The sequence below is a fragment of the Podarcis bocagei genome, assembly GCF_964188305.1.
Source record: "Podarcis bocagei genome assembly, chromosome: Z".
NCBI classification, from domain to species: domain Eukaryota; kingdom Metazoa; phylum Chordata; class Lepidosauria; order Squamata; family Lacertidae; genus Podarcis; species Podarcis bocagei.
In genome coordinates this window covers 44183797-44208327 of record NC_138140.1, presented here as the reverse complement: position 1 = coordinate 44208327, position 24531 = coordinate 44183797, and the positions used below count along the sequence as shown (strand labels likewise).

Sequence of the window (24531 nt, the reverse complement as noted above, 5' to 3'; positions counted from 1 at the left end):
TCGGATGTTGCATTTAACCATGAAACATTGTTTTGGGGGAAGCATGAGGTTTTCTCAGGTTCATCCAAAGGGCACAAAGATCAGCTTTTGCTGTGAAATTAGAACATCCCGCCCTCGTTGGCAGAGACTTGCCAAGAGCTAGGAAGCTATGCCACTGAGCTTAGTTGTTGGCATAGTTTGACGCTCCTAAATTAGTTTATACAGCAACTTTAAAGGGAGGCAGTTCACAGAAATATTCAGAACCCTACCCAACTTCTCTTGGTAAGAGGGAAATTACCGTATTTTTTGCTCTATAAGACTCACTTTTTCCCTCCTAAAAAGTAAGGGGAAATGTGTGTGTGTCTTATGGAGCGAATGCAGGCTGCACAGCTATCCCTCTTGCTGTTCTGGCTTCTGAGATACAGAATATTTTTTTTCTTGTTTTCCTCCTCCAAAAACTAGGTGCGTCTTGTGGTCTGGTGCGTCTTATAGAGCGAGAAATATGGTATATTACTGCACTTTGCTTCTGTTAAAATGTCTGTTGCAGTTGCTCCCTTTGGCAAGTTTGGAAAGGTTAGGGGACAGCAAAGGGAGGGCATTAGGCTCCCTTGTGCCCATGATGACATCATCAGTGGTGCATGTCGTGGCTGATTCAGCAGAAGTCCAGTTTTGAAACCAGAGGCATTTAAGTTATCCAGACGATGCCATCCAAATTGTTTTCCATTTAAACAGCCCCATTCCAAACTGGATGTGGGTGGGTCTTTCATTACTAATTGCAGCATGTTGCAATTCTGCAAGCGTGCTAATGGTTGCCAAAGGAGTTTCTCATTTTGCACATAGTAAACTTTTGTTACACCTGCAATCTGCAGTTTACAAACAGAGAGGCTTTCACCCTATGACCTATGTGCACGGAACATGTTAATTCTCCTGGAACTAGGTAAAAATGCTAATATCTACATGGAAATGCTTATCTGAATAATTTGGTAATTAGTATTCTTTTTTATTATTAATTTGTATACTGCCCTTCGTCTGAAAATCCCAGGGCAGTTCACAACAGAAAAATACAAAATTAAAATACAAAATACATAACAAAACCAAGCCAAAACAATGACCCTCAAACACATTTAAAAAGCCATAGAATGTTAATTAGCCAAATTCCAAGCAGTCATTAGTAAGCCTGTGACTTTAGGACAAAATGCAGGGAATGCATATTACAGATCTTACACTGCAATATTTTGCTCCATATTGCAATTTTTTTTTGCAGAATTGCAGTAGCCAGTCAACATGCTCTTATTTATTAATTTGCAGAATTTGTATACTACTTTATATCCAGAAGTTGCAACAATGGGGTTTGCAATATAGTTTTAATTAATTTGTTAATTTATGAAGCATCCTGAATAAATCAGCACGGCAAGATGGAAGCAATCCCAACAAAAGCCAGTAGCAACAAGAATGGAAAAATAGGGCTGGGAGGACCGAAAGCTTTCCTAAATTAAAGCGCCTTTTCCCACTTTCTGAAAAGCAAGCAGGAAGGAGCATTGAAAAGCTCTCTGTAGGAAGGGCACTCCAGAGAATCGTAGCCACAACTATGAAGACACTTCCTTTTCAAGGGCTTAATTTTGACTGGGATTGTTGATTGTTTGACTTCTGTTGATTATGCAGAGCAATAAAAGCAGCACTATTTTTCTAGAAAAAGAGGTCCCTTGTTTTCTTATACAGTCATACCTCATGTTGCGTTTGCTTCAGGTTACTCCTTTTCAGTTTGCATCCCACGGCAACCCAGAAGTACCGGAAAGGGTTACTTCCGGGTTTTGCCGCTCACGCATGCGCAGATGTGCAAAAAGACGCCACGCACATGCGCACAAGTGGTGAATCGTGACTCGTGCAGGCGCAGGTTGCGTTCTCTTCAGGTTGCGAATGGGCCTCCGGAACGGAACCCATTCGCAACCAGAGGTACCACTGTAATGGCAATGGTGCCCACCTGAGAGGTTATCCCTGTTTCCCAGGGGCAGTCCCAGACTTACAGAAACTACTGGTTTCTAATTTGATCCTGGAATGTCCTGCTTTTCCTTCGGACGTCCCTGTTTTCACCTGAGAAACGTTGGAGGGTATGCAGTTATGTGACCCCCAAGCCAAGGAGATAAGTAACGATACAACCTATAGAAGACCGGAAGGCAGCCCTGTATCAGAAAGTATTTTTTAACGTTTAATGTTTCATTGTGTTTTTATATTTGTTGTAAGCAGCCTAGAATGGCTGGGGCAACCCAGTGAGATGGGGAGGGGTATAAATAACAAAAGTGTTGTTGTACAGGACACCCCTATTTTCATTGGAGAAATATTGGAGGGTTAGGGTGCAGGACCAGCCCCAGGTTTCGGGGAGCCCTGGGACACTGGGAATCTGGGTGCTTTTGTCCCCTCTTCTTTCTCAAATATTCCCCTCCTGCCTATTGGCCTCAGCCCTTTCAAGGAAAACCAAATACAGTGGTACCTCAGGTTAAGTACTTAATTCGTTCCGGAGGTCCGTTCTTAACCTGAAACTGTTCTTAACCTGAAGCACCACTTTAGCTTATGGGGCCTCCTGCTGCTGCCGCGCCACCGGAGCACGATTTCTGTTCTCATCCTGAAGCAAAGTTCTTAACCCGAGGTACTATTTCTGGGTTAGCAGAGTCTGTAACCTGAAGCGTATGTAACCTGAAGCGTATGTAACCCAAGGTACCACTGTATTGACCTATATGTCAGCCTGTTGTCAAAAACCTGCTCAAATCTGCTGCTTTTAATGGTAGTTCAAATTTAAAATATACAGTGGTACCTCGGTTTAAGAACAGTCCGGTTTAAGAACAGTCCGGTTTACAAACTCTGCAAAACTGGAAATAGTGTTTGAGAACTTTACCTCGGTCTATGAACAGAATCCAAACGGTGAAAGGGCATTGGCGGCGGGAGGCCTCATTAGGGAAAGTGAGCCTTGGTTTAAGAACGGTTTCGGTTTAAGAATGGACTTCCGGAACGGATTACTTTTGTAAACCAAGGTACCACTGTATAGGTTTTTAATTGCCTATTATTTGACATTTTAAATATTTGTTTCATATCTGCTATTCAGTTGGAGGTTCTAATTACAGTCAAGCCATAAAGAAATTATGATCAAGATAGGTAATATGAAAAGAAAACTAATCATTTGAATTTCACTGATTGCTTTTAAAATTAATAATTAGCACGAAACTTAGATTCAGAAAATGTATAGGTGTATGCGTCCCCCTGAATCCCCCCAGAAAAAAGCACTGCTCAGAGGTATAACTTAACGTAACGTGCAATTTTAGCCACAGTCACCCAAGAGTAAAGTCAATGGGAGGACAGACATGTCATTCATTGAGATTATCGCCCCCCCCCCAATGGCAAGGGTAGCTTATCTTTGATCTAATCCTTTCACTTGGACTTTAAATGGGCACAGCACAGGTAGATGGGCAGGTGGATAGAATCACACAGTTACAAGTTTGACCACATCTTATGAAACTTTTCTGACGTATCTTGAATCAATTCTATTTAAAGATGCAGCTTAAAACAAGACAGCGAACACTTTGCACTCAATGTAGCCCTAAACTGTTTAATCCAGTTAAGAATATTTTGACCTTATTTGTACCATCTAGGCTGATTCTTTTTACAGCTCGACATTCTGCTGCATCATGGCAGAAAAGGCTGTGTGTGTTTTGGCAAACATTTTTACATGCAAAGCTATTCCCCCCAACTTGTGCTTCTAGCCAAGTAAATGTTAACTCCAGCTTTCTCGTTTATTTAGCTGTTCTGCTCTGGCACTCAGACAGTGCAAAGTAATTTGAACACTTGAAATGAGCTCTAATATATATATGCTGATTATCATTGTTGTTAGCACTGAAGCCTTACAAATTAAGGATGCAGTCCTAACTCCCTGGTGCTGATGGACTCAAGGAGCATTTCTTTGCCATAAAAAGCCCCTATCAACCTGTAACCCTCAAGTTTGGAATTGATGCCCCACGGAGAGCCATGGTTTCCCTATCCCTGCACTGGGGCCTGCTCTGAGACGTTCTCAAACCCTGGGCCCTCCAGATGTTTTAGACTATAACTTCCATAATCCAGCATCATCTGAGGTGCACAAGGTTGAGGGAGGCTGTGCTGGAGCTCACATAAGGCATACCCAGAGATCCAGTGTTTTATAAAAAAAAGTGTCAGTGTGGTCAAAGCGTCAAACTTACCTACTTAAACCTCCCCTACTGCAGCAAAACTTACTATAGGTCCTTGGGACACTTACACTCTCTCAGCCTAGCCTACCTCATGGGGATGTTGTGAAGAGAAAGTGGGTTGGAGGTGGGGGGGACGGCGACGGCCACAAACACTTCTATGAGTTCTTTGGATGAAAAGCAATAAATACATGCAATAAATAAATAGAAATTCATTCAGCTTTTTTGATATGCTATTTTGGTCTTGCATTTCTTGCTTTAGTGTCTTCTCCACTTTCTGTTATGTGTAAAAGTACCTCTGCGAACATGTAAAAATTGCAGTTAGCCATCGGCTAATTAAATGATCTATGGCCTTGTAAGGGACACTGGTGGCGCTGTGGTCTAAACCACAGAGCATAGGGCTTGCCGATCAGAAGGTTGGCGGTTCAAATCCCTGCAATGGGGTGAGCTCCCGTTGTTTGGTCCCAGCTCCTCCCACCTAGCAGTTCGAAAGCATGTCAAAGTGCAAGTAGATAAATAGGTACCGCTCTGGCAGGAAGGTAAATGGCATTTCTTTGCGCTGCTCTGGTTCACCAGAAGCGGCTTAGTCATGTTGGCCACATGACCTGAAAAAACTGCGGACAAATGTTGGCTCCCTTGGCCCATAGAGTGAGATGCGCCTGCAACCCCAGAGTCGTCCGTGACTGGACCTAACAGTCAGGGGGTACCTTTACCTTTACCTTTTATGGCCTTTTAAACTGGGGTGTGTGTGTGATAATTCTATGTATTTTTGTGCTTTTATATTGTAAACCGCCCTGTGATCCTGGAATGAAGGGTGGTATAGAAACATATAACATATGTGGCTTTTTAGTTTAGAGTAAAGATGACATCACAGGCATGTATAAAATTATACATTGTGTGGAGCAGAAACAAAGAATTGTAGAGTTGGATGGGACACTGAGGGACATCTAGTCCAACCCCCTGCAATTTAGGTATCTCAACTAAAACATCCAGCAAAGGAGAGTCCACAATCTCCTGAGGGAGTCCATTCCATTGCTGAACAGCTCTTACTGTCAGAAAGTTCTTCCTGATGTTGAGTCAGAATCTCCTTTCTTGTGACTTGAAGCCATGGGTTCAGGTCCTACCCTCTGTTGACTCACATTGTTGACCCGTGTTAAGACTACGGTCTACTACGACCTCTAGATCCTTGTCACATGTACTACTAGCAAGCTAAGTATCCCCCAACTTATATTTGTGCAGCTGGTTCTTCCAGCCAAAGGGGACACGGGTGGCACTGAGGTCTGAACCACTGAGCCTCTTGGGGTTGCTGATCAGAAGGTCAGCAGTGTGAATCCCCGTGACGGAGTGAGCTCCCATTGCTCTGTCCCAGCTCCTGCCAACCTAGCAGTTTGAAAGCATGCCAGTGCAAGTAGATAAATAGGTACCACTGTGGTGGGAAGGTAAACGGCGCTTCCATGCGCTCTGGTTTCCATCACGGTGTTCTGTTGTGCCAGAAGTGGTTTAGTCCTGCTGGCCACATGAACCAGAAGAAGAAGAGGAGTTTGGATTTGATATCCTGCTTTATCACTACCTGAAGGAGTCTCAAAGCGGCTAACATTCTCCTTTCCCTTCCTCCCCCACAACAAAGACTCTGTAAGGTGAGTGGGGCTGAGAGACTTCAAAGAAGCATGACTAGCCCAAGGTCACCCAGCAGCTGCATGGAGACTCGAACCCGGTTCACCAGATTACGAGACAACTGCTCTTAACCACTACACCACACTGGCTCTCCAGAAAGCTGTCTGTGGACAAATGCAGTCTCCCTCGGCCTGAAAGCAAAATGAGCGCCGCAACCCCATGGTTGCCTTTGATTGGACTTAACCGTCCAGGGGTCCTTTACCTTTACCTATTACCTCTTCCAGCCTAAGTGTACACAAGTGGATAGAGAACAGTTTATCTCCCTTGTATTGCAGTGGAGCTCTGAGACATCCAATGAAGCTAAATGTTGGAAGTGCCATTAAATTATGGAATTTGTTCCCTCCACAATCTGCTCAATGGGTCAGAGAGGATGTTCCTCTCAGGAGCATGCAATTCCTAATTATTTTCGCGGCGATCAAGATTGACACTGACCTCAGTGATACTGACCTCAGTGATACCTAGCTAAATAATTAAGACTCCAGATGTGCCTATATGTCCCTGTCCTCTGCTTTCCCCGCAACCCCCCCCCCCAAAAAAAACCCCCCACTCCCGTCTCAGTAATTTTAAAGTGTGGGCGTTTTCAACATGAGTAGAGGATGCAACAAAATTGGCTAATTAAGCAACTGCTTCAGAGAAATGATACGTCTGACAGATAGACAATAAAATGATTCGGGGCAAAGAAAGGTCCTGGCAAATTAAAGCAATTAAAGATTTGATGTAACATGGAGAATCTTATAGATCAGTGGGTGGTACTGCCCCCTGGGGGGGCCGTGGGATTAGCTGGGGGGCAAGGAGGCGGTGGGAGGTGGGGACTGGGGGTGTAAGTGACTACCAGGCTTTGAAAAGCTGGTGACATGGAAACAAGTTAATCAATTTTGTTGAATTAATTCAGCTAAATAGTTTTAATTGGACATTGAATACACGTGCAATTAGTTGTTATGGTTTTGAATTCTACTGTGCTGTTATGTTCCTAAGAGGGTTGCACAAACCGCTATTCTGAATAATGCTTTTTTATGGCTGCAACCTAGCAGTCTGGAGGGGGCACCAAAAGTAGCATTGTAAGCATCACTGGATGGCAGAGTATAGCTGCCATAGTGCCTGAGAAGAACATTACATCATAGAAGGGGGGGGGACGACGACGGACCAGGGTGGATTTGATTTAAATCAAATCAATTTAAATTCCTTTTTTTACAGAAAGGTTCAACCTTGCTGGCATCCTCTTAGTATTGACAATCGGAGGAAGGTTTCATTTTTGGAATAATAAATTTTCAGAGTACCATATTTTTCGCCCTATAGGACGCACTTTTTCCCCTCCAAAAATGAAGGGGAAATCTGGGTGCGTCCTATGGGGCGAATGCAGGCTTTCGCTGAAGCCTGGAGAGCGAGAGGGGTCGGTGCGCACCGACCCTTCTCGCTCTCCAGGCTTCAGGAAGCTCTGTGCAACCCTCGGGAGACCGGTTCCGAGGGTTGCGCAGAGCTGCCTGCAGTCCCCGGCTCAGCACAGCTCTGTGCGGCCATCGGGAGTGGGCGCTAAGTCCCGCCCCGCTCCGGATGGCGGTGCAGAGCTGCCTGCCGTCCCGGGATCAGCGCAGCTCTGCGCGGCCACCGGGAGCCGGGGGCGAAGCCCGCCCCGCTCGGGATGGTGGCGCAAAGCTGCCTGCACTCCCGGGACTGCAGGCAGATCTGCGCCACCATCCCGAGCGGGGTGCTAAGTCCCGCCACGCTCTGGATGGCGGCGCAGAGCTGTCTGCCGTCCCGGGATCAGCGCAGCTCTGCGCGGCCACCGGGAGCCGGGGGCGAAGCCCACCCCGCTCCAGATGGCCGCGCAAAGCTGCCTGCAGTCCCAGGACTGCAGGCAGATCTGCGCCACCATCCCGAGCGGGGCGCTAAGTCCCGCCCCGCTCGGGATGGCAGCGCAGAGCTGTCTGCCGTGCCGGGACAGCAGGCAGATCTGCACCGCCATCCCGAGCGGGGCGCTAAGTCCCGCCCCGCTCTGGATGGCGGCGCAGAGCTGTCTGCCGTCCCGGGATCAGCGCAGCTCTGCACGGCCACCGGGAGCCGGGGGCGAAGCCCGCCCCGCTCCAGATGGCCACGCAAAGCTGCCTGCAGTCCCGGGACTGCAGGCAGATCTGCGCCACCATCCCGAGCGGGGCGCTAAGTCCCGCCCCGCTCAGGATGGCGGCGCAGAGCTACCTGCCGTCCCGGGATCAGCGCACTTCTCCCCATCGCCAGCCCCACAAGCTCGGGGGACAGCGGGGAGGCAGAGCGTGCCTTCCCACTGTTCCCCGAGCTGGTTCTTCCAGCCCCGCACCTGGGGGGGAAATAAATTTTTTTTTCTTTATTTCCCCCCAAAAAAACTAGGTGCGTCCTATGGGCCGGTGCGTCTTATGGGGCGCAAAATACGGTAGTTTTTACAGTTCTATCAAAAATTACTGATTTGGTTCCACTATTAGAAATACATAGATAATTATGAAATTATTGTGAGGTTTAATAAGTTAACTCTTTATATTTGGACAACTTTTCTGCTGTACTTTATTGGAAGGAGAAAAATAACCATTTCCTTAATAACAATTTAAACAATTAACTAAAACAGTAACATTATATCATTTGCAGTCCTTTTTTCCTGGGGGTACGCCAGTGGCGTAGCGTGGGGGGTGCAGGGGGGGCCGGCCGCACCGGGCGCAACATCTGGGGGTTAGGGTTAGGGGGCGCAAACCCACGGGTTAGGGGGAGCAAATTGCTTGCCTTGCCCCGGGTGCTGACAACCCACGCTACGCCACTGGGGTACGCATACCCTTAAACATTTTGTGAATCCAAGTTTGGCTTCATTAAGGGGGGCGGTATTTCAATATGAGTAGGAAAATGAGAGTACCCCTAAATATTTTTTAGGAAAAAACCACTGGGCATATGTATCCATGTTTGTTAACTGATGTGGTTAAACAATTATTATTATTATTTTAAAAAAACTTAGACTGAGTTTGGAGAGGCTGGTCATCCTTTTTCTAGCGGCGAGGAGAGATACAGTTGGTAGGCCTGGGCTGCAACAGGCTTGCAGAAAGAACAAGGAGGAGGAGAAACAGGCTGGTGGAAAGCTGTAAAATGGGAACCAGGGTCTGGAGCAGAGAACTTCAGGGATTCCTGCTGCAGAGACTTTATTGGGTAGAGACTTTATTGTTTGGACAATGCCAGGCGAGCCCTGGGAAGAAGGGCCTGGAAGCAGTGAACTCTTTTATTAGTTGACTGGCAAGCACTTCAAGGTCTCACCGGGGACTTACAGATCCCAGTTACTATTTCCACATACACACCCCTTTGGATTTGCTTCTACATTCAGGTGCCTATTCTGTACAGTTAAGTGTTAGTACAGTTGTTGGAACCCAGTGGGATTGGGAAAAGGTTGCACTTGCCTCAAGTCTGAGTTGCACAGACATGCACAATTATTACACAAAGATCCCAAGACTTGTGGAGTATTCTGCTCACAAGGCTGCACTTTCATTTTTACTGCTTCACACTTAGCTACTTGCGCAGATCTATTCCACTCCAAACAATCTATTCATTGAACCTCTTGGAACTTAGCAGTTAAGAGGTAAGGGGTCGATTCTGTGTATATAAATTTGCAAAGGAACAAAATGGGATTAAGGTTTCCCCCCACAACTCTGTATGTTTATTTTATAACATTTTTCCTGTGAAGAAAAGTCATGTTACCTCTGCAGACACTGTTTCACACTTTTGAGAACTGTAAAAACAAGCATCTGTGAAATATCTTCTTGTTAGAAAAACTGCCTTAAATAATCTTACAGAAACCTCTGGAAGAGCATGACGTTGTGAATGGATTAATGGAATTCATTTACCAAAAAATTTAAACATGGCATATAAAGCCTCATGCTACATAATTAAATTAATTATTGCCTTTGCACTATGTTGTTGTTGTTTAGTTGTTTAGTCGTGTCCGACTCTTTGTGACCCCTTGGACCAGAGCACGCCAGGCACTCCTGTCTTCCACTGCATCCCGCAGTTTGGTCCAACTCATGTTGGTAGCTTCAAGAACACTGTCCCACCATCTCATCCTCTGTTGTCCCCTTCTCCTTGTGCCCTCCATCTTTCCCAGCATCAGGGTCTTTTCCAGGGAGTCTTCTCTTCTCATGAGGTGGCCAAAGTATTGGAGCCTCAGCTTCACGATCTGTCCTTCCAGTGAGCACTCAGGGCTGATTTCCTTTAGAATGGAGAGGTTTGATCTTCTTGCAGTCCATGAGCCTCTCAAGAGTCTCCTCCAGCACCATAATTCAAAAGCATCAATTCTTCGGCGATCAGCCTTCTTTATGGACTATAATGTAACCTTATAGCCTTTGGCCTATAATGTAACCTAAATAGAAAACTATCTTTAGAAAGATTTTTTTCCTTCAAAAGCATTTTATTTTAAAAAATCCAATTTAAATAAAAAAAATGATTTAAATCAAAAAATCCAATTTATATTTTAAAAATCCATATTTTTTTATTAAAAAAATCAATGATTTTTATCCTCCCTGGGGGAAACTGAAATGGAGACTAGTTGCCTGAGCTTCTTGCTAGAGCCCTGGAAGTTGCTTAAGAATGCCAGGTACTAATGTCAGTCCTGTCTATGCTAACCTAATCTAATGCAGCGTTTGCATGCATTTTTTTTTTAAATAATTATTTTCAAATAGGTTGAGATTTCTTACTGTCAGCCATTCTCAAATATTTACCTTTTTTTTTTGCCTATTTTTAAACCAGACATCCTTTCTAAAAAAAAAATTTGACTGCTCATCCATGTTTTTAACCAACATTTTGGTTTTATCTAAATTTATTTTGAAACCTGCCACTTCTCCAAACCTTTTAATTTCTTCTCATGCTTTGGGAACACTCTCCAAGGTTTGTTCTAGAGTCAACAGCACATCATCAGCAAACACCCTTAATTTATAGACTCTAGGTCCCACCTCAATACCTTTAATTTCCCTGTTTTCCCTTACATTCTGAAGCAGTATTTCTAAGGTCATAATAAACAACAGCGGAGCCTTTTCTTCACTGCTATTTTTCTTAAAAAAAATAAAAAAAGGAATGCTGGAACTCACCATGTTCTCTTAAAATGGCAACAATGCCCACCTGAGAGGTGCCGGAACTGAGTTCTGGCAAGTTCTGGCTGGGGGAAAAAAGAGACCTGCTTTTCTTCCATATTGTTCTCCTGAAGTTTTAAAACTTATGTAGCTGTTAAATCACTTGAGGTGGCGGTTGCCATGCAGCAAAAAATATTTTGTTGTACCCACCAAAAAAATTTCCTGGGGCACTAGGTGTGGTCCTCTGGACGCACCGCTGAAAGTGGCTTGTGAGTTCCTGGGGTTGTGATTTGTTCATTACAGTCACTGATGGAGGATGATTCTGATGGCATGGCTGTGATTAGTTCTGGTTGGGATTTTTTCAAAAGGGAGGATCATTCCCAGCAGTGTAAACGCTGGTGAAATCAAAAGGGTGTGGAGACAGATTGTGGCTTGGTTTTCCTGCCACAGCCCATCTGTCAAAACTGGGATGTGATTTCTCATAATCACTCCGAACCAGTGGATTTAATGCAAGTCGTCAGCCGAGAAACAATTTGTTCCATAGCTGTTTTCAGTGAGTTCCATTGCGTTGAAGATGTGATTTCACCCCCATTTTTTCCTGTGGTTTTGAACATGTAAAGCATGTTCGAGATTTGCACACAGATTTAGCTTTCTGATATAGAAAAGCAAACTTCTCTCTATCTGACATGGGTTGCACTCACACGCCATACTAAACCAAACCAATGACTAGTGTAAATGTGCCAGCTGCTGAGTAAGAGATCTCATCTGCTTTGCTCTCCCCTGTGCTTTAAATCAATGTGGTGCCGCAATAAGCAAAGCTGTGAACCCTGGATCTTGGTTAACCATGATCTGTAGCCGAGGCTTGTTGTATGGCTAACCGGTACCCCCAGTTCATATGACATGTTAAGTCGGACCTTGGTTCAGCAGCTGTGCAATGCTAACATAAAAATCTCACAGAGGGCAATGCTCTTTCAAGCTCAGACCTATCATGTTGTGTGAACCAGTTGTTGTGTTTTCCTTTAGGAGAGGCATTTTTAATGGTTCCCTATACACCTGAGGTGTGGGTGGCGCTGTGGGTTAAAGCACAGAGCCTAGGACTTGCTGATCAGAAGGTCGGCGATTCAAATCCCCGCGACAGGGTGAGCTCCCGTTGCTCAGTCCCTGCTCCTGCCAACCTAGCAGTTCGAAAGCACGTCAAAGTGCAAGTAGATAAATAGGTACCACTCTGGCAGGAAGGTAAATGGTGTTTCTGTGCACTGCTCTGGTTCGCCAGAAGCAGCTTAGTCATGCTGGCCACATGACCTGGAAGTTGTACTCCAGCTCCCTTGGCCAGTAAAGCAAGATGAGCGCCGCAACCCCAGAGTCGTCCGTGACTGGACCTATGGTCAGGGGTCCCTTTACCTTTTATCCACCTGATGATGGGCCGTGGGTGGGGCTGTGGTCTAAATCACTGAGCCTAGGGCTTGCTGACCTTAACTGTCAGGGGTCCTTTACCTTTTTATACACCTGAGGGCCATCTTATGATCTCTGTAATCCTCATCAGCTGTCCAGAGTTTTCAACACTGAAGTAAAACTTCTTTGTTTTCAAGGGCTTCTTTGAAAGGTGAGCCAACCATTCTGAGGTAGTTACTCTGAATTTTTATTATATGTTTGTTATTTTATGATTTATGTTGTTATATTGTTTACTGTTTTAGTATTTTAAAATGTACGGTAAGTTATATGCAGGTGTATATAAGTAGATAAAATATTGAAAATGGTGTAGTTGGGTGTTTTGTTTTGTTTTTATCTATCCTGAGCTTGGGTCAGACAGGTTATTTATCTAAATGAATCAAATACAGCAGCATCAACAATTATTGGTTGATGAAGCTGCCACCTTCAAAGCATTGGGCAATTGCCACCTTCATAGCATTGGGCAATGTTTCTCATGCCTCTCGTATTCTCCTTGTGTTCCAGAACTCTGTATTGTGTAAACGAGCTGATGGACGAAGATGAGAAGGACAGGGCAAAGAGGTATGGATATAGGCGCATGTCATTCCCCAAGCTCACCTGTCCTTATCTGAAAATGCAAAAACAGTTTACTATACCACTTCTGATAACAATGACTCAAAGCCCAAAGACCCAAAATGGAGGGTCGTTTCCCACTCTTGTTTCTTATTCTGTAGTAGTACAGATTTGTGTACCATGCAAGATGGCATCCGTTTTCATCATGGCTAACAAGGGTGAAATTATCAAAATTATCAAAGTTTATTAAAGGATAAAACTGTCAAAGTTCATTAGCCCCAAAAGTTGCTACATGCATCTTTTTGATGTTTTAGAAACTGTGGGTGAATAACTGAAATGTGGATCCATGTCATAATTATTCCACCCACACTTTCCCCTAGAATTTGGTGCTGCTGGAGTCAGGGCACTGGGCTGGAAATAACTCTTTCTTTAAGGATGTAAGATCTTCACAATCCTGTTGGGTTCATGCAAGCACAATTGGCCAACATTGTGTTTCCAACAGGGGCAAAGCCAAATGACTGCAGTAGGCTTCCCCCTAACATTTAGTATCCAGCTGTGCAGTGCCTAAGGTCAAGTGTAGTATCTATTCTTATCAGTTTAAAAAAGGAGGCACTGTTTAGCACTTATTTCATATTAGGTTTCCTGGAGATTGCACCTGTAGACTTCATCCCAAATGCAGGGAGTTGCCTCCCAAAGTGGTTTACAAACCACACACCAACACATACACAATGAAATATAATATTAAAACCATTTCAAACATCAAAACAGTGTTAAAAGCCAACATAAACCATACAATAATACTTACCAGCATAGATCTAATATTCCAGAGCCAGAGAACAGTACTGTATCGTATGTATGTAACCCAATCACAGGTTGCTTCCGGATGACCTGTTTCTTGAGCACTTACCCTGATTTGTTTTTTGCAAAGTTTGCAGAGAGGTTAGATGACACCAATTACTTATTGTTACTTATTTTAAGGGAGGTCATATAATGTTGCATCAAGCAATTGTTACTTCATTTTCCCATCTGTTTCCTTATTGCAAGAAACTCGCTTTTGTGTTGGGGGGGGGCAGTGGGTTTGTGCAGAAGAATGCTGAATCAACTTTAATTGAACCACCTGAATATGCCAGTATCTAATTGAATCCCACCTAAAAATAACCATAGTCTGGAATCTAGCTGTGAAAGGCTATGGTAAGAAAACAGGTCTTTGTGGCTGTTTTAAAAATGTTGAAATGATCACGACCTAAACCTCGATTTCACAGTTCTTTCATTATCCCTTCATTATTTTCAACGCACTTTTGTGATTTCCATTGACTAGGGCATCGCGCAACAAGTCAGAAAAGAAAAGAAGAGACCAATTCAACGTCCTTATTAAGGAACTATGTACCATGCTGCAAGGCCATGGGCATCCACTCAAGATGGACAAATCCACAATACTGCAGAGGACCATCGACTTCTTACAGAAACAGAAAGGTACCTGAACTGCCTGCAGGCTCCTTTTCTCTGCCTCCCTTCTTAGTAGTGCCATTGCTATTTTTACTGTTACTGAAGTATATTGCACTACAGACATCTTAAAATGCATATCACAAGCTTTAAAAGGTGTGCAATGCCTTGCGATAACCCACCCCACCCAGTTAGCCTCTCTTTAAAGAGCACAAACAAACAGGATATATAATCTCTAGTTTGGGGAAAGAGGGAAGAGGGCATGTATTCCCAAGGCAAATATATTTTATAAGAAGCTTTTGAAATGACAAGGATGTGGCTCTTAACATGGTAAGGCATAAAAAAGGGAGAGCCTTGAGCTTTTAAAATAAATACTTTAAAAAGAGCTGCATGAGTACTTATGCAAATTAACACTCAACCTTTTGCATTTCCCCCCCTTACAAACTTTGTAAAACCCTTGTATGAACACATGGAGCTGCCTTATGCTGATTCCTAGCCCTTTGTGCCTATTCTGTTTGGCAAAGATGGAACTGTAGTACTCCAAAACATGTTGCCCTCCATATGTTTGGACTTCCACTCCCATCATTCCTGACAATTGGCTATGCTGTCTGGGGCTGATAGGAGCTGTAGTCCAGAACATTTGGCAGGCTTCAGATTGGGGAAGCCTCAGACAGAGCCTACAGAGCCTGAGTCAGAGGTCTTACAGAACATCTGTTATGTGGTCTTTCTTAACTGGAAATGTCCAGGACTGAACCTGGGACCTTCTGCATGCAACTCCTTAGAAACTGTTCCAAAACTATAAGGGCGCTGAAGAGAGGGAGATTATTTCATTGTCAAAAATGTCATGCAACCAGTGCTTTTCTTCTAAAAAAATGTTTAGGGGTACTCTCATTTTCCTACTCATATTGAAATACTGCCTCAATGAGGCCAAATTTAGATTCACAAAATATTTAGGGGTATGCATACCCCTGCGTCCCCCCCAGAAAAAAAGCACTGCATGCAACTAAAGAGGTTTCTGGACTGGGAATCATGGACACCAGTAAGACATGAACACGATTGAGGATTGAGTATATTTATGGGATGTGTGTTCAAATGCATGTTTGCCTCAGCGGTCTTCTGCATTTGGTCCCATGCCAACTAAAACTGGATTTGGGCCGTGGCATTATCTGCATTCTCCTGTTTCCTTATCAGATCAATAATTATTTCTAGTCATTAGAGATGATTGTCAGGTTTTTCCTCACTGTTTTGTCTATAGTTAGATTATCTTCTAGTACAGGGCTGAAGGGGTGGTATATAATATGTCTAATTTTCTGATATTGCTCCCTTTAAATGGGCTTCATGTTTCACAGTGTTTGATACTCCTGTGCTGCTCAAAATCATAACTTGCCTGCCCTCCTTGTTTTCTCTTTTAGAAATCACAGCACAGACTGAGGCCTGTGAGATTAGGCAAGACTGGAAACCTTCATTTCTTAGCAACGAGGAGTTCACTCAGTTGATGTTAGAGGTAGGATAGAATTAAAATTGTACAGAATATGGGGGTGGGGGTGCTGATGTTCAGTTCTCTTTGTCACCAGGTCATTAACCTGCTGTCCTTCTGAAAGGTGCTAGAAAAACCACACCCAGCGTAATACAGAATGCCATCTGCCAACAGCTTTACACATGTGACAGTCTGGCTGTGAATTTCACTTTTCACAAATAACTTGGCTGGCGATATGAAGAATTAAGATTTGAAGCATCTTTCTGGTTTCCAAAGCCTGACATCCAGTTGTTTTGGCAGTGAATAAAATGCCTAACAGCCCTTCTGCAGTTTGTTTAATCATATATTCCCAACTATTTTCCATGTTTACTGTGGGAATTGGGAAGTTCATAAACCTTACACTTGAGCCACCCCAACTACGGGTATATTTGGACATTCGCCAAATGATTTTTTTACGTGTTCTGTGAATCATCCTATTTGGGTTTCCATTCTCAATCAGGCTTAGTGGGAAATAAGCATTCTGCACATTTTTATATATAAAAGAGTCCATCTATCTGCCTACCAACTTACCAACCCGTCTTGCTTTTAATTGTTTGTTAAAGCAAGGTTTCCCGTTGTTTTCAGACAGTTCTCTGCTTTTGTTTCCCCTGCCAATGTTTAAGGGTGTGCACTGCCCTAGAATTGCAGTGTCTTGATTATTTCCTTCTCATAGAGATGTGATGACTCACCTTCTTTGGAAAAGAAGATATGTTTATCTCCATCTGCAAATGCCTCTTGATGAGCGAGTCAGTCCATTGCAGTTCAGTCAAAACAGGCTCCTGCCTGAGACGAGACAAGCTCTTCGCAGTCTTCATTTGCAGATAGAGGACTATTTAATGAACCTTCTCTGTGCTGAAGGTTCTTTATTTTTGACATTATTTTAATGATTTCCCCATGAATAATTTGGGGAGTGGGAAGGAAGGGTACTGGACACCACCCCCCCGTCCAAGCTGCTCATCTTGGCTCCCTGCTGACCTGACAACAACAACACAGTTGTGATCTCAAGAGCATGTTGCCATGTGTGCAGCACTCATCAAAACTCCAAGCCTTTTACCGCACTGACATAAATAAGAAACATTGACTAGGGAGAGAAATAATGAAATGGAATGAATTAAGTCAGAATAAAGGGAACAGAAAATTTTTGCTGCTGTGGACTCCCAGGTCTCTGTGTTGCTGTTTCAAATAATATGGCTGGGACTTTTCCATGTGGCTTGTGAAAACCTGGTGTTCTTTAATTTTTAAAATACAGTGATGTTCTGGGGAAAACAGATACATGGATGAAGGTAAAAAGGAGCAAAGGTTATTGAGTTCACTAAAGTTCTCACCAAATAGCCTCTGAAGTAGTTCAGGAATAAACTGCTGAAAGGTAGTTATTATCCCACCTGAACTCTTTATTTGCCTTCATGGTTTTGATTCTAAAATGACAAGTGGCATTGAAGAATCCTTCTTAATGGCAAGACTTACCTGAGATTAACCCCTGAGCTCAATGGGACTTGCTTCGAAATATGCCGAAGCCTTCTGAGTTTGGAGTTTGTACTGCCCTCCCTAATAATTGTTCAAAAATGGCATTGCATCACCAGTCTCCCTCAACCTGGTGCTCTCTAGATGTTGATGAACTACAACTCCCATCACCCCTGCCCATTGACCATGCCGGATGGGCAGCCATTGGGGAATGCTAGCATAGACTGTAATGTTATGTACACAGTGTATGTTTCTCAAAAAATCTAATTATACTAATTTCCCTAAGGTGTGGGGGACACATGATGTCATGCAGTGTATAGTGTGCATTGTGTTGGGTAATTATTGTGGAACGCTGAGTTAGGGAAACCTAACAATAATTTATTACTTCGTATTACAGAAGTTCACTCAATGTTATAATTATCCAAACGTTACATGGAATTTTAAAAAAATTACTTAAAAGCTCAGAATTTGGTGTCATTTAAGGAAATTGTTTATTTTCATTTTTAACCATTTTTTTTTTTAAATTAGATATGTAGTCAACTAAGCCCCATAGATTTCATTGGGAATTATGTCTGAATAGATCTGTTTAGGATTGTACTCTTAAGTGTGCTTGAAATAATATGTACTCTAACTGTGCAGTTGTTTGCACATCCCTATGCACACAATGAGGGACGTGGGTGGCGCTGTGGTCTAAACCACTGAGCCTCTTGGGCTTGCCGATCAGAAGTTCAGCAGTTTGAATCCCTTCAACTGGGTGAGCTCCCATTGCTCGGTCCCAGCTCCTGCCAACCTTGCAGTTCGAAAGCACGCCAAAAGTGCAAGTAGATTAATAGGTACCACTCCGGCCGGAAGGTAAATGGCGTTTCAGTGCGCTGCTCTGGTTCGCCAGAAGCGGCTTAGCCATGCTGGCCACATTCAGTGGCGAAGCTTCATGCTTCAGCACCGGGGGCAGAGAGCAGGCGGGGGCCGGGCTGGCATGCGTCCCGAGGATGGGACACGCCGCTCAAAGGGGCGTGGTGTGCGTCCTGGGGGCGTGGTGCCCAGCGCGGGCGGGGGGGACAGCCACGATGGAACTCCGCCAGGATCACACTGCCGGGGGCGGGGCCCTCCCCCGTCCCCCTCCTCCTCTGCCAGTGGCCACATGCCCGGAATAACTGTCTGCGGAGCAGACAAGCGCTGGCTCCCTTGGCCTGTAAAGCGAGATGAGCGATGCAACCCCAGAGTTGTTCGCAACTAGACTTAACATGCACACAATAGCCTTTACTCCCAAGAACATGTAAATAAGATTGCAGCTATTATCGCAAGGACTTACCTCTGAGTAAATGTACATAGGATCAAGCTGCATAGCTGCAGTATTATATGTACTTACTAGTCTTCCATTGAAGACTTACTTTTAAATAAATGTGTTCACAAAACTTTTTGAAATCAATGCACAGATGGTTTTGCATGACATTTAAAATACCTCATGTTAAAGGAACAGAACCATTTAATTGCTAGCAGGGCCTCTTTATAAAAGGTACATATTGTAACATATGGTGGAGTTGCCCCACAGTTTTACCTTTCTGGAACAATTCTTTTCATGTAATGGGGGGGGGGGGTGAGGATCACAGATCAAAATGTTTTAATTGCATCTTTAGCTTTATTATATATACTAAGAACAGCATGATAAACCCAGATTAAAGATTATATTAGTTATATATTACTGACTCCTAATGACATTTATCTATAAGCATATATAAATAGTATTCTAAATTACAGTTTATTGAACTAACAGAAAAGGTAACACAAAAACGACAGTTAGATAAAGGACAAATAAGACATCCTTTCTGAAGTATGGTATAACTATTATTTTTAATGGAAATAAGGCAGAAACCAGAAGAACACTGACAGTATGTATATGTAAAAATGACTGAAATCCCAACAATCTCACAATAAATCAAAAATAGCTTTTGAAAAAGATCTTGAAGTACTTAGAAGACCCTGGGGGGGGGGGAATCCATTAATAAAGCAACATATATAAAAATAGAAAATGTTCGTGGCAGCAGCAGACAACTTGGGAAAAGAATTTCAGAATAAAAATAACAATTGCATTTGTTTCTAATTTATATATTTTGATTATTATATTATTATTTTAAAAATGCGTACCCAAATAAATAATATTCAGAGTAGACCCATTTAAATAAGTGGATTTAAACTGCTTATGTTCATTGATTCCAGTTAGCCTACTTTGAATAAAACTGACGTTGAATGTCACTCAATAATATTATTTCTCTCTCACACAGGATGGAAGCAGGGTTTTTAATCTAAATTATTTCTTCTTTTTCCATATAGGCATTAGATGGTTTTCTCATTGCACTTACCACTGATGGGATTATTATTTATGTATCTGATAGTGTCTCTTCTCTTCTTGGGCATTTACCGGTAAGTTCTCACAACATAATGTCTGAAAATCTTACTGTTTTCCTTAGGAATGTCAGTATGGATGAAATGCGACAATCATGTATGCAAAGTAATTTTTCAGAGACTTGGATTAAGTTTAATACAACTGTTGTTGTCCCTAAGTAGATATATTTGGATGTTGCTGTCTTTTCTAACCCATGGCTTTCTAGAAGCATGACAAAAACTTGCAGACAAAAACTTGTTTGGTCAGAAATTGCAGGGGATAATAATGGGTTCTTACCGCATGCTGTCTTTAAGTCTGTAGAAATACTGTCATCCTCATCCCAATACGTACAGTGATGTTCTGAGATTCTGCACGTAGAACTGCCATAGTGTGGTCTAGGGAATAGACAAATCGATTAATTTTGGTCTCTCTTGGTCTCTCATTTTCCCATTCTTAAGTACACTTTGCCTGAATTCCTCATGAGGAGTGTGCATTGTTTTTTCTTAAAAGTCCACCTGACAGTTTGTGTGCATTTTCAGGTACATTCCCTCATATGGGTACATTAGGCAAAATTGGTATCTTTTAGGACATATAGTTTATTACACATATATACAACCTGACCCTACGGTAGAAGAGTTCATAGCATTGACGCCCCAAGATGGTCTCGTTTCTCCCATAGCCAGCAGAAATCAGCCATGGCTCTGACCCTCTCTCCAGCTTGCCGCCTTTTCCAAACTGCAACCTTTTCACTCCAGGTCACATCCCAGCCAACTGACTTTTTCCTTCTCAGAGCCAGAGGGGGCCCCCCACCCACTTGCCATTAGGCACACAGCCCCTCTCCATGGCTTTCTTAATAAGCCATTGCCTTGCCTTTATTTTCTTAATGGTTCATTTCCCAGGCGATTAACCCCTCAGGAAACTGGCCTGGCTTATATTTTAACATTTGTCTTGACTAAAACCTGACTCCCACTGGATCCAGGAATTTAGGGGAGTCTGGTACCCACAAGCTCATAACGTAGGTTGTAATACATAAATGATATAAAATATCTGGAACATGTAAACTATGCCTATAATAAGAAATACAACATGATACTTTAAAATGTGGAAGTTAAGAGGGAGTTGAAGAAAACTAACCAGATTAAGAATTGTAATATATGAGAGAACAGCAGCTAGACAGGGTAGGTTTAACCAGGAGAGGCTTCCTTTTGTGTTTTTATTGCCAGAAAGAGAAATCTAGCTACAGTCTCTGTTAATTGTTTGAACCTGCCAAAAGGCACCGTTGTCCAGATACCAAATGTTAGTGTCTAAAATGCCCACCAGATAGTAATGCTAGATACTCCTTAGAGAGAGAGTCCTCATGTGCTTGACGCCACCTCTCTTAAGTAGGCGTTTTGTTTGTTTCTCTCTTTCCATGAGTGTATGGGAGACATTTCTCTAATTAACTGTGCTGTAGACTATTCTCTTTTCCATAAGGAGTGCAGATGGCTTGGCTATCTTTTGCGGCTTTGGGCACAACTGTCTGTTTTCTATGGGTGCTTTTTAAGGCCATCACATTAACACCACCACCACCATCATCATCATCATTAACATCGTGCAGCCGAAGGCCCGCCTTTTCTTTTTGCTGGTGATATTCAGTTGGGTTCTTCTTTGCCTCCTTGTTCTCTTTGCTTTAGAACAGCTTTCCCTCACTATCGGCAGAGACCCAGGGTAAATGCTGAGTCAAAATTCAGTCGGCACATTCCAACTTGCCCTTTTCACCTCTGGCCTACCAACTTCCACACTTCTTGTGTTCTGTTCTGCCCTGTGCTGAAGCGTTTTCTACCGTGGTTCAGTTGACAGCACATTGGCTTGAAATAGATCTGGGTTCTTGGCTGAGAGACGCAATTTTTTCAAGGGTGTCCCCCCCCCCATTTAAAGCGTTATCACTTCACTCTTTAGTCAAAAAAGGCTCCAAGAGAGGATTATAGATCAGTAAAAATAAGGCAGACCCTCTTCTCTGGCTTAACAGTCTAAGATTCATAACACCAAAGGGGAAAAAGGGCTGCAGAGGCACTACTTAAAGTTGCAGCTATTATACAGGGATGGAAACTGGTCTGGCAGCCTGATGGAATAGCTGCTGCTAGGTGACAACTGAGGAACAGCCAAAGAAACTAGGTCTCTCAGCAGAGTGGATAGCATTTCCTCTGCTTTATTTCTCCCCTTCCGCTTTGCAGCCTGATGGAATGGGGCAACTATGGTGGATAGTTGAGTGAGAGCCAAAGGCACCTGGTCTCTGAAGAGCCAGTTGAATAGTTCTGCTTACTTTTTCTCCAGCCTTTTCCTGGATATTCTTGGGCAGGTTACCCTTTCCCAAGGTTATAATTAACAGGTCATAAGCCTTGCATGGAAGGATGACGGTACTGACTGTGTCTCAAGTGACTGAATGCTGCTCCATACAAACAATTCCCCCAAGAACGAAAGATAGAAATCGGGATGTATTGCGTAGCCTTCTCCCTGACATCTTGTTTTCTAAATGCTTGAATGTTTTCCCCCCTAATGGGAGAGACATTCCGTCATGCACTTTGTTGGCATCGGTCTGTCTCTAGAAAAATGGAGTGTATCTCTGGGGTTGAAGACAAACTGTTGGGGAATCACAGCACCCCCTGTGGCTGCAGAGACCAGTTAACTCATAACCGCTGCCTCTGATGCTGTTTTTGCTGTGTTAGCAGCACTGAAGTGACCTCCCCTGGGCACAAGCCTGGGCAGTGCTCATGGAGGTCCTAGTCTACCTTGAGGACAAGATTCCCCTCCCCCCCTTGGCCTCCTTGGACCCCTTGATGTGGTCCAAAGGAAAGTAGAGCAGTATGTTTGGCACCAGCTTGGCTTCAGGAGTTGCTGGAAGGAGGCGTGCAAGATGACATCAAATAATATCACCTGGACAATGGTTTACCACCTCAGGTGCTGTTCATGAGCATTCGGCCTCAGTTTTCCATATGTAATTTGGCAATAGTAGTACCCCAAGTAAGTTGTTGTGAGAATGATAGGAAAAAAGAATACAATATGGTTGTTGGCACGTTATTAGGGTTAAAACCCTTTCCCTACGTACTCACAACGTACACAAACAAGATTTATTGGCACAGAGGTTATAGCATCCCAAAACTGTTACTGTAGTAATTAATAATCTTATCTGTCTTCTAAATCTTTTTTCAAAAAACTTGTGTGTACATGTCTGCCTCTGAACCAGCTCATGTGTGTGTGTGTGTGTGTGCCCATCATCTTCCTGCATCATCATTGGATGGCTTGCGTATGTGAACACACACCAGAGATCTAACAACACCAGCAAATCATTTATGTCACTTGATGTCAACATGAATCCAAATTGCTTACAACAGAAGCAGTTCCCATATTTGGCTGAGGGTCTTCAAGTGTTGAGTGACTATTCAGTGCTGTTTTTAAGTGTGAACCAGCCCTTTCATCTGTTGTGATCATTTAAACACTCTGCCATCGAACATGACAAAGTGTTCTTTTGTATCAGTCAGATTTGGTGGACCAAAATATATTAAACTTTCTGCCTGAACGTGAACAGAGTGATGTGTACAAGCTGCTTTCTCCACACATGCTCATGACGAACACTGTGGCGACAGATTTCCTGAATGGTAAGTAGCATTTTGTTTATTGTCTCTTTGATAGGAAAGAGAAGACCTCCACAGCAAGGGCACATCCACAGCATAAATGTTAAGCACTGTGATACCATTTTAACAGCCAGCCTCTGAAATTCACAGGTCTCTGAATTTTGCAGTGCAATTTTGCACTGCAAGAAAAGAATACAAAACTACAGAGATAATGGTGTAAAATTTGCATACGAATACACATAAGAGCAAAAACAACATACAAAAATCCATTCTTTTAGGGAAATTTGCTTTGCAAAAATGCATACATTGGGCAAAATTTCCAAGAAACATATGTATGTTAGGGTGAATGTATATTAAAATCCTGTTACAGATAGGTAGCCGTGTTGGTCTGCCATAGTCAAAATAAAAAAATTCCTTCAGAAGAAGTGTGCATGCACACGAAAGCTTATACCAAGAACTAACTTAGTTGGTCTTTAAGGTGCTACAGGAAGGAATTTTTTTATTAAAATCCTGTTGAATTTTCATGATGACTATTTCTCTTTAAAAATAAATAATCACAAATTGATGTGGACATGTGAAGAACATGTTTTTAAAATTGGAAAAACGGGAAACTGAAATAAAATAAAATGGACAGATCATATCTGCAAGTTCAGTAGTTTTCATCTGCCGTGAATTTGTCTAATCCTCTTTTAAAGCCATCCAAGTTTGTGGCCATCACTTCTTGTGTTACCCTAGCCCCGTAAGTAGGACAGAACACTATACAATGGCTTTAATTCTGCCAGGGCAATGTAAGAACCTCTATTAGGTTTTCCTATCCTTGCTGAAAGAACCAAATCTCTGTCCAGTGATTCTACAGACAGCTTAATTGTCATGTAAGTACTGATTAAGCTGGCAAAATAAGCCTTCACTGGGACTTAAGAGGCACACAGGGCTTCTTATATCTTGTGCCCTCTGCCCTAGTTCAGCCTTGAAGAAGGTTGCATGATTGAATGATTCAGGTGCAGGGTTAATCTAGAAGTCTTATTTAATTCCTGCAGCGTGCTGTTATTAATGTGAATGTGCTTTGGACAAAGGTGTTGTCAAGTGCCGATCAGTAAGCTTTGTTATCAACATAACTTTTAGTCCTATGGCAATCAAGGGAAGAAGCTACACAGGCAAAATGATCAGATTTTAAACTTGTGGAGATGTG

General features: G+C 43.0%; 1 protein-coding gene across 9 annotated transcripts in view; it reads left to right on the top strand.

Annotated features, from left to right (window-relative positions):
* The window catches only part of PASD1 (PAS domain containing repressor 1), a 111165-nt gene that overhangs the window by 49920 nt on the left and 36714 nt on the right, over positions 1-24531 (top strand). For all 9 annotated transcript variants that reach the window (XM_081179006.1, XM_081179005.1, XM_081179004.1 and 6 more), the window contains exons 2-6: positions 12881-12937; positions 14247-14401; positions 15784-15875; positions 19680-19769; positions 23246-23366. In XM_081179006.1, the coding sequence (XP_081035132.1) occupies positions 12906-12937; positions 14247-14401; positions 15784-15875; positions 19680-19769; positions 23246-23366 (490 nt within the window). In that variant the 5' untranslated portion in view covers positions 12881-12905. The remainder of the gene's footprint in view (positions 1-12880; positions 12938-14246; positions 14402-15783; positions 15876-19679; positions 19770-23245; positions 23367-24531) is intronic.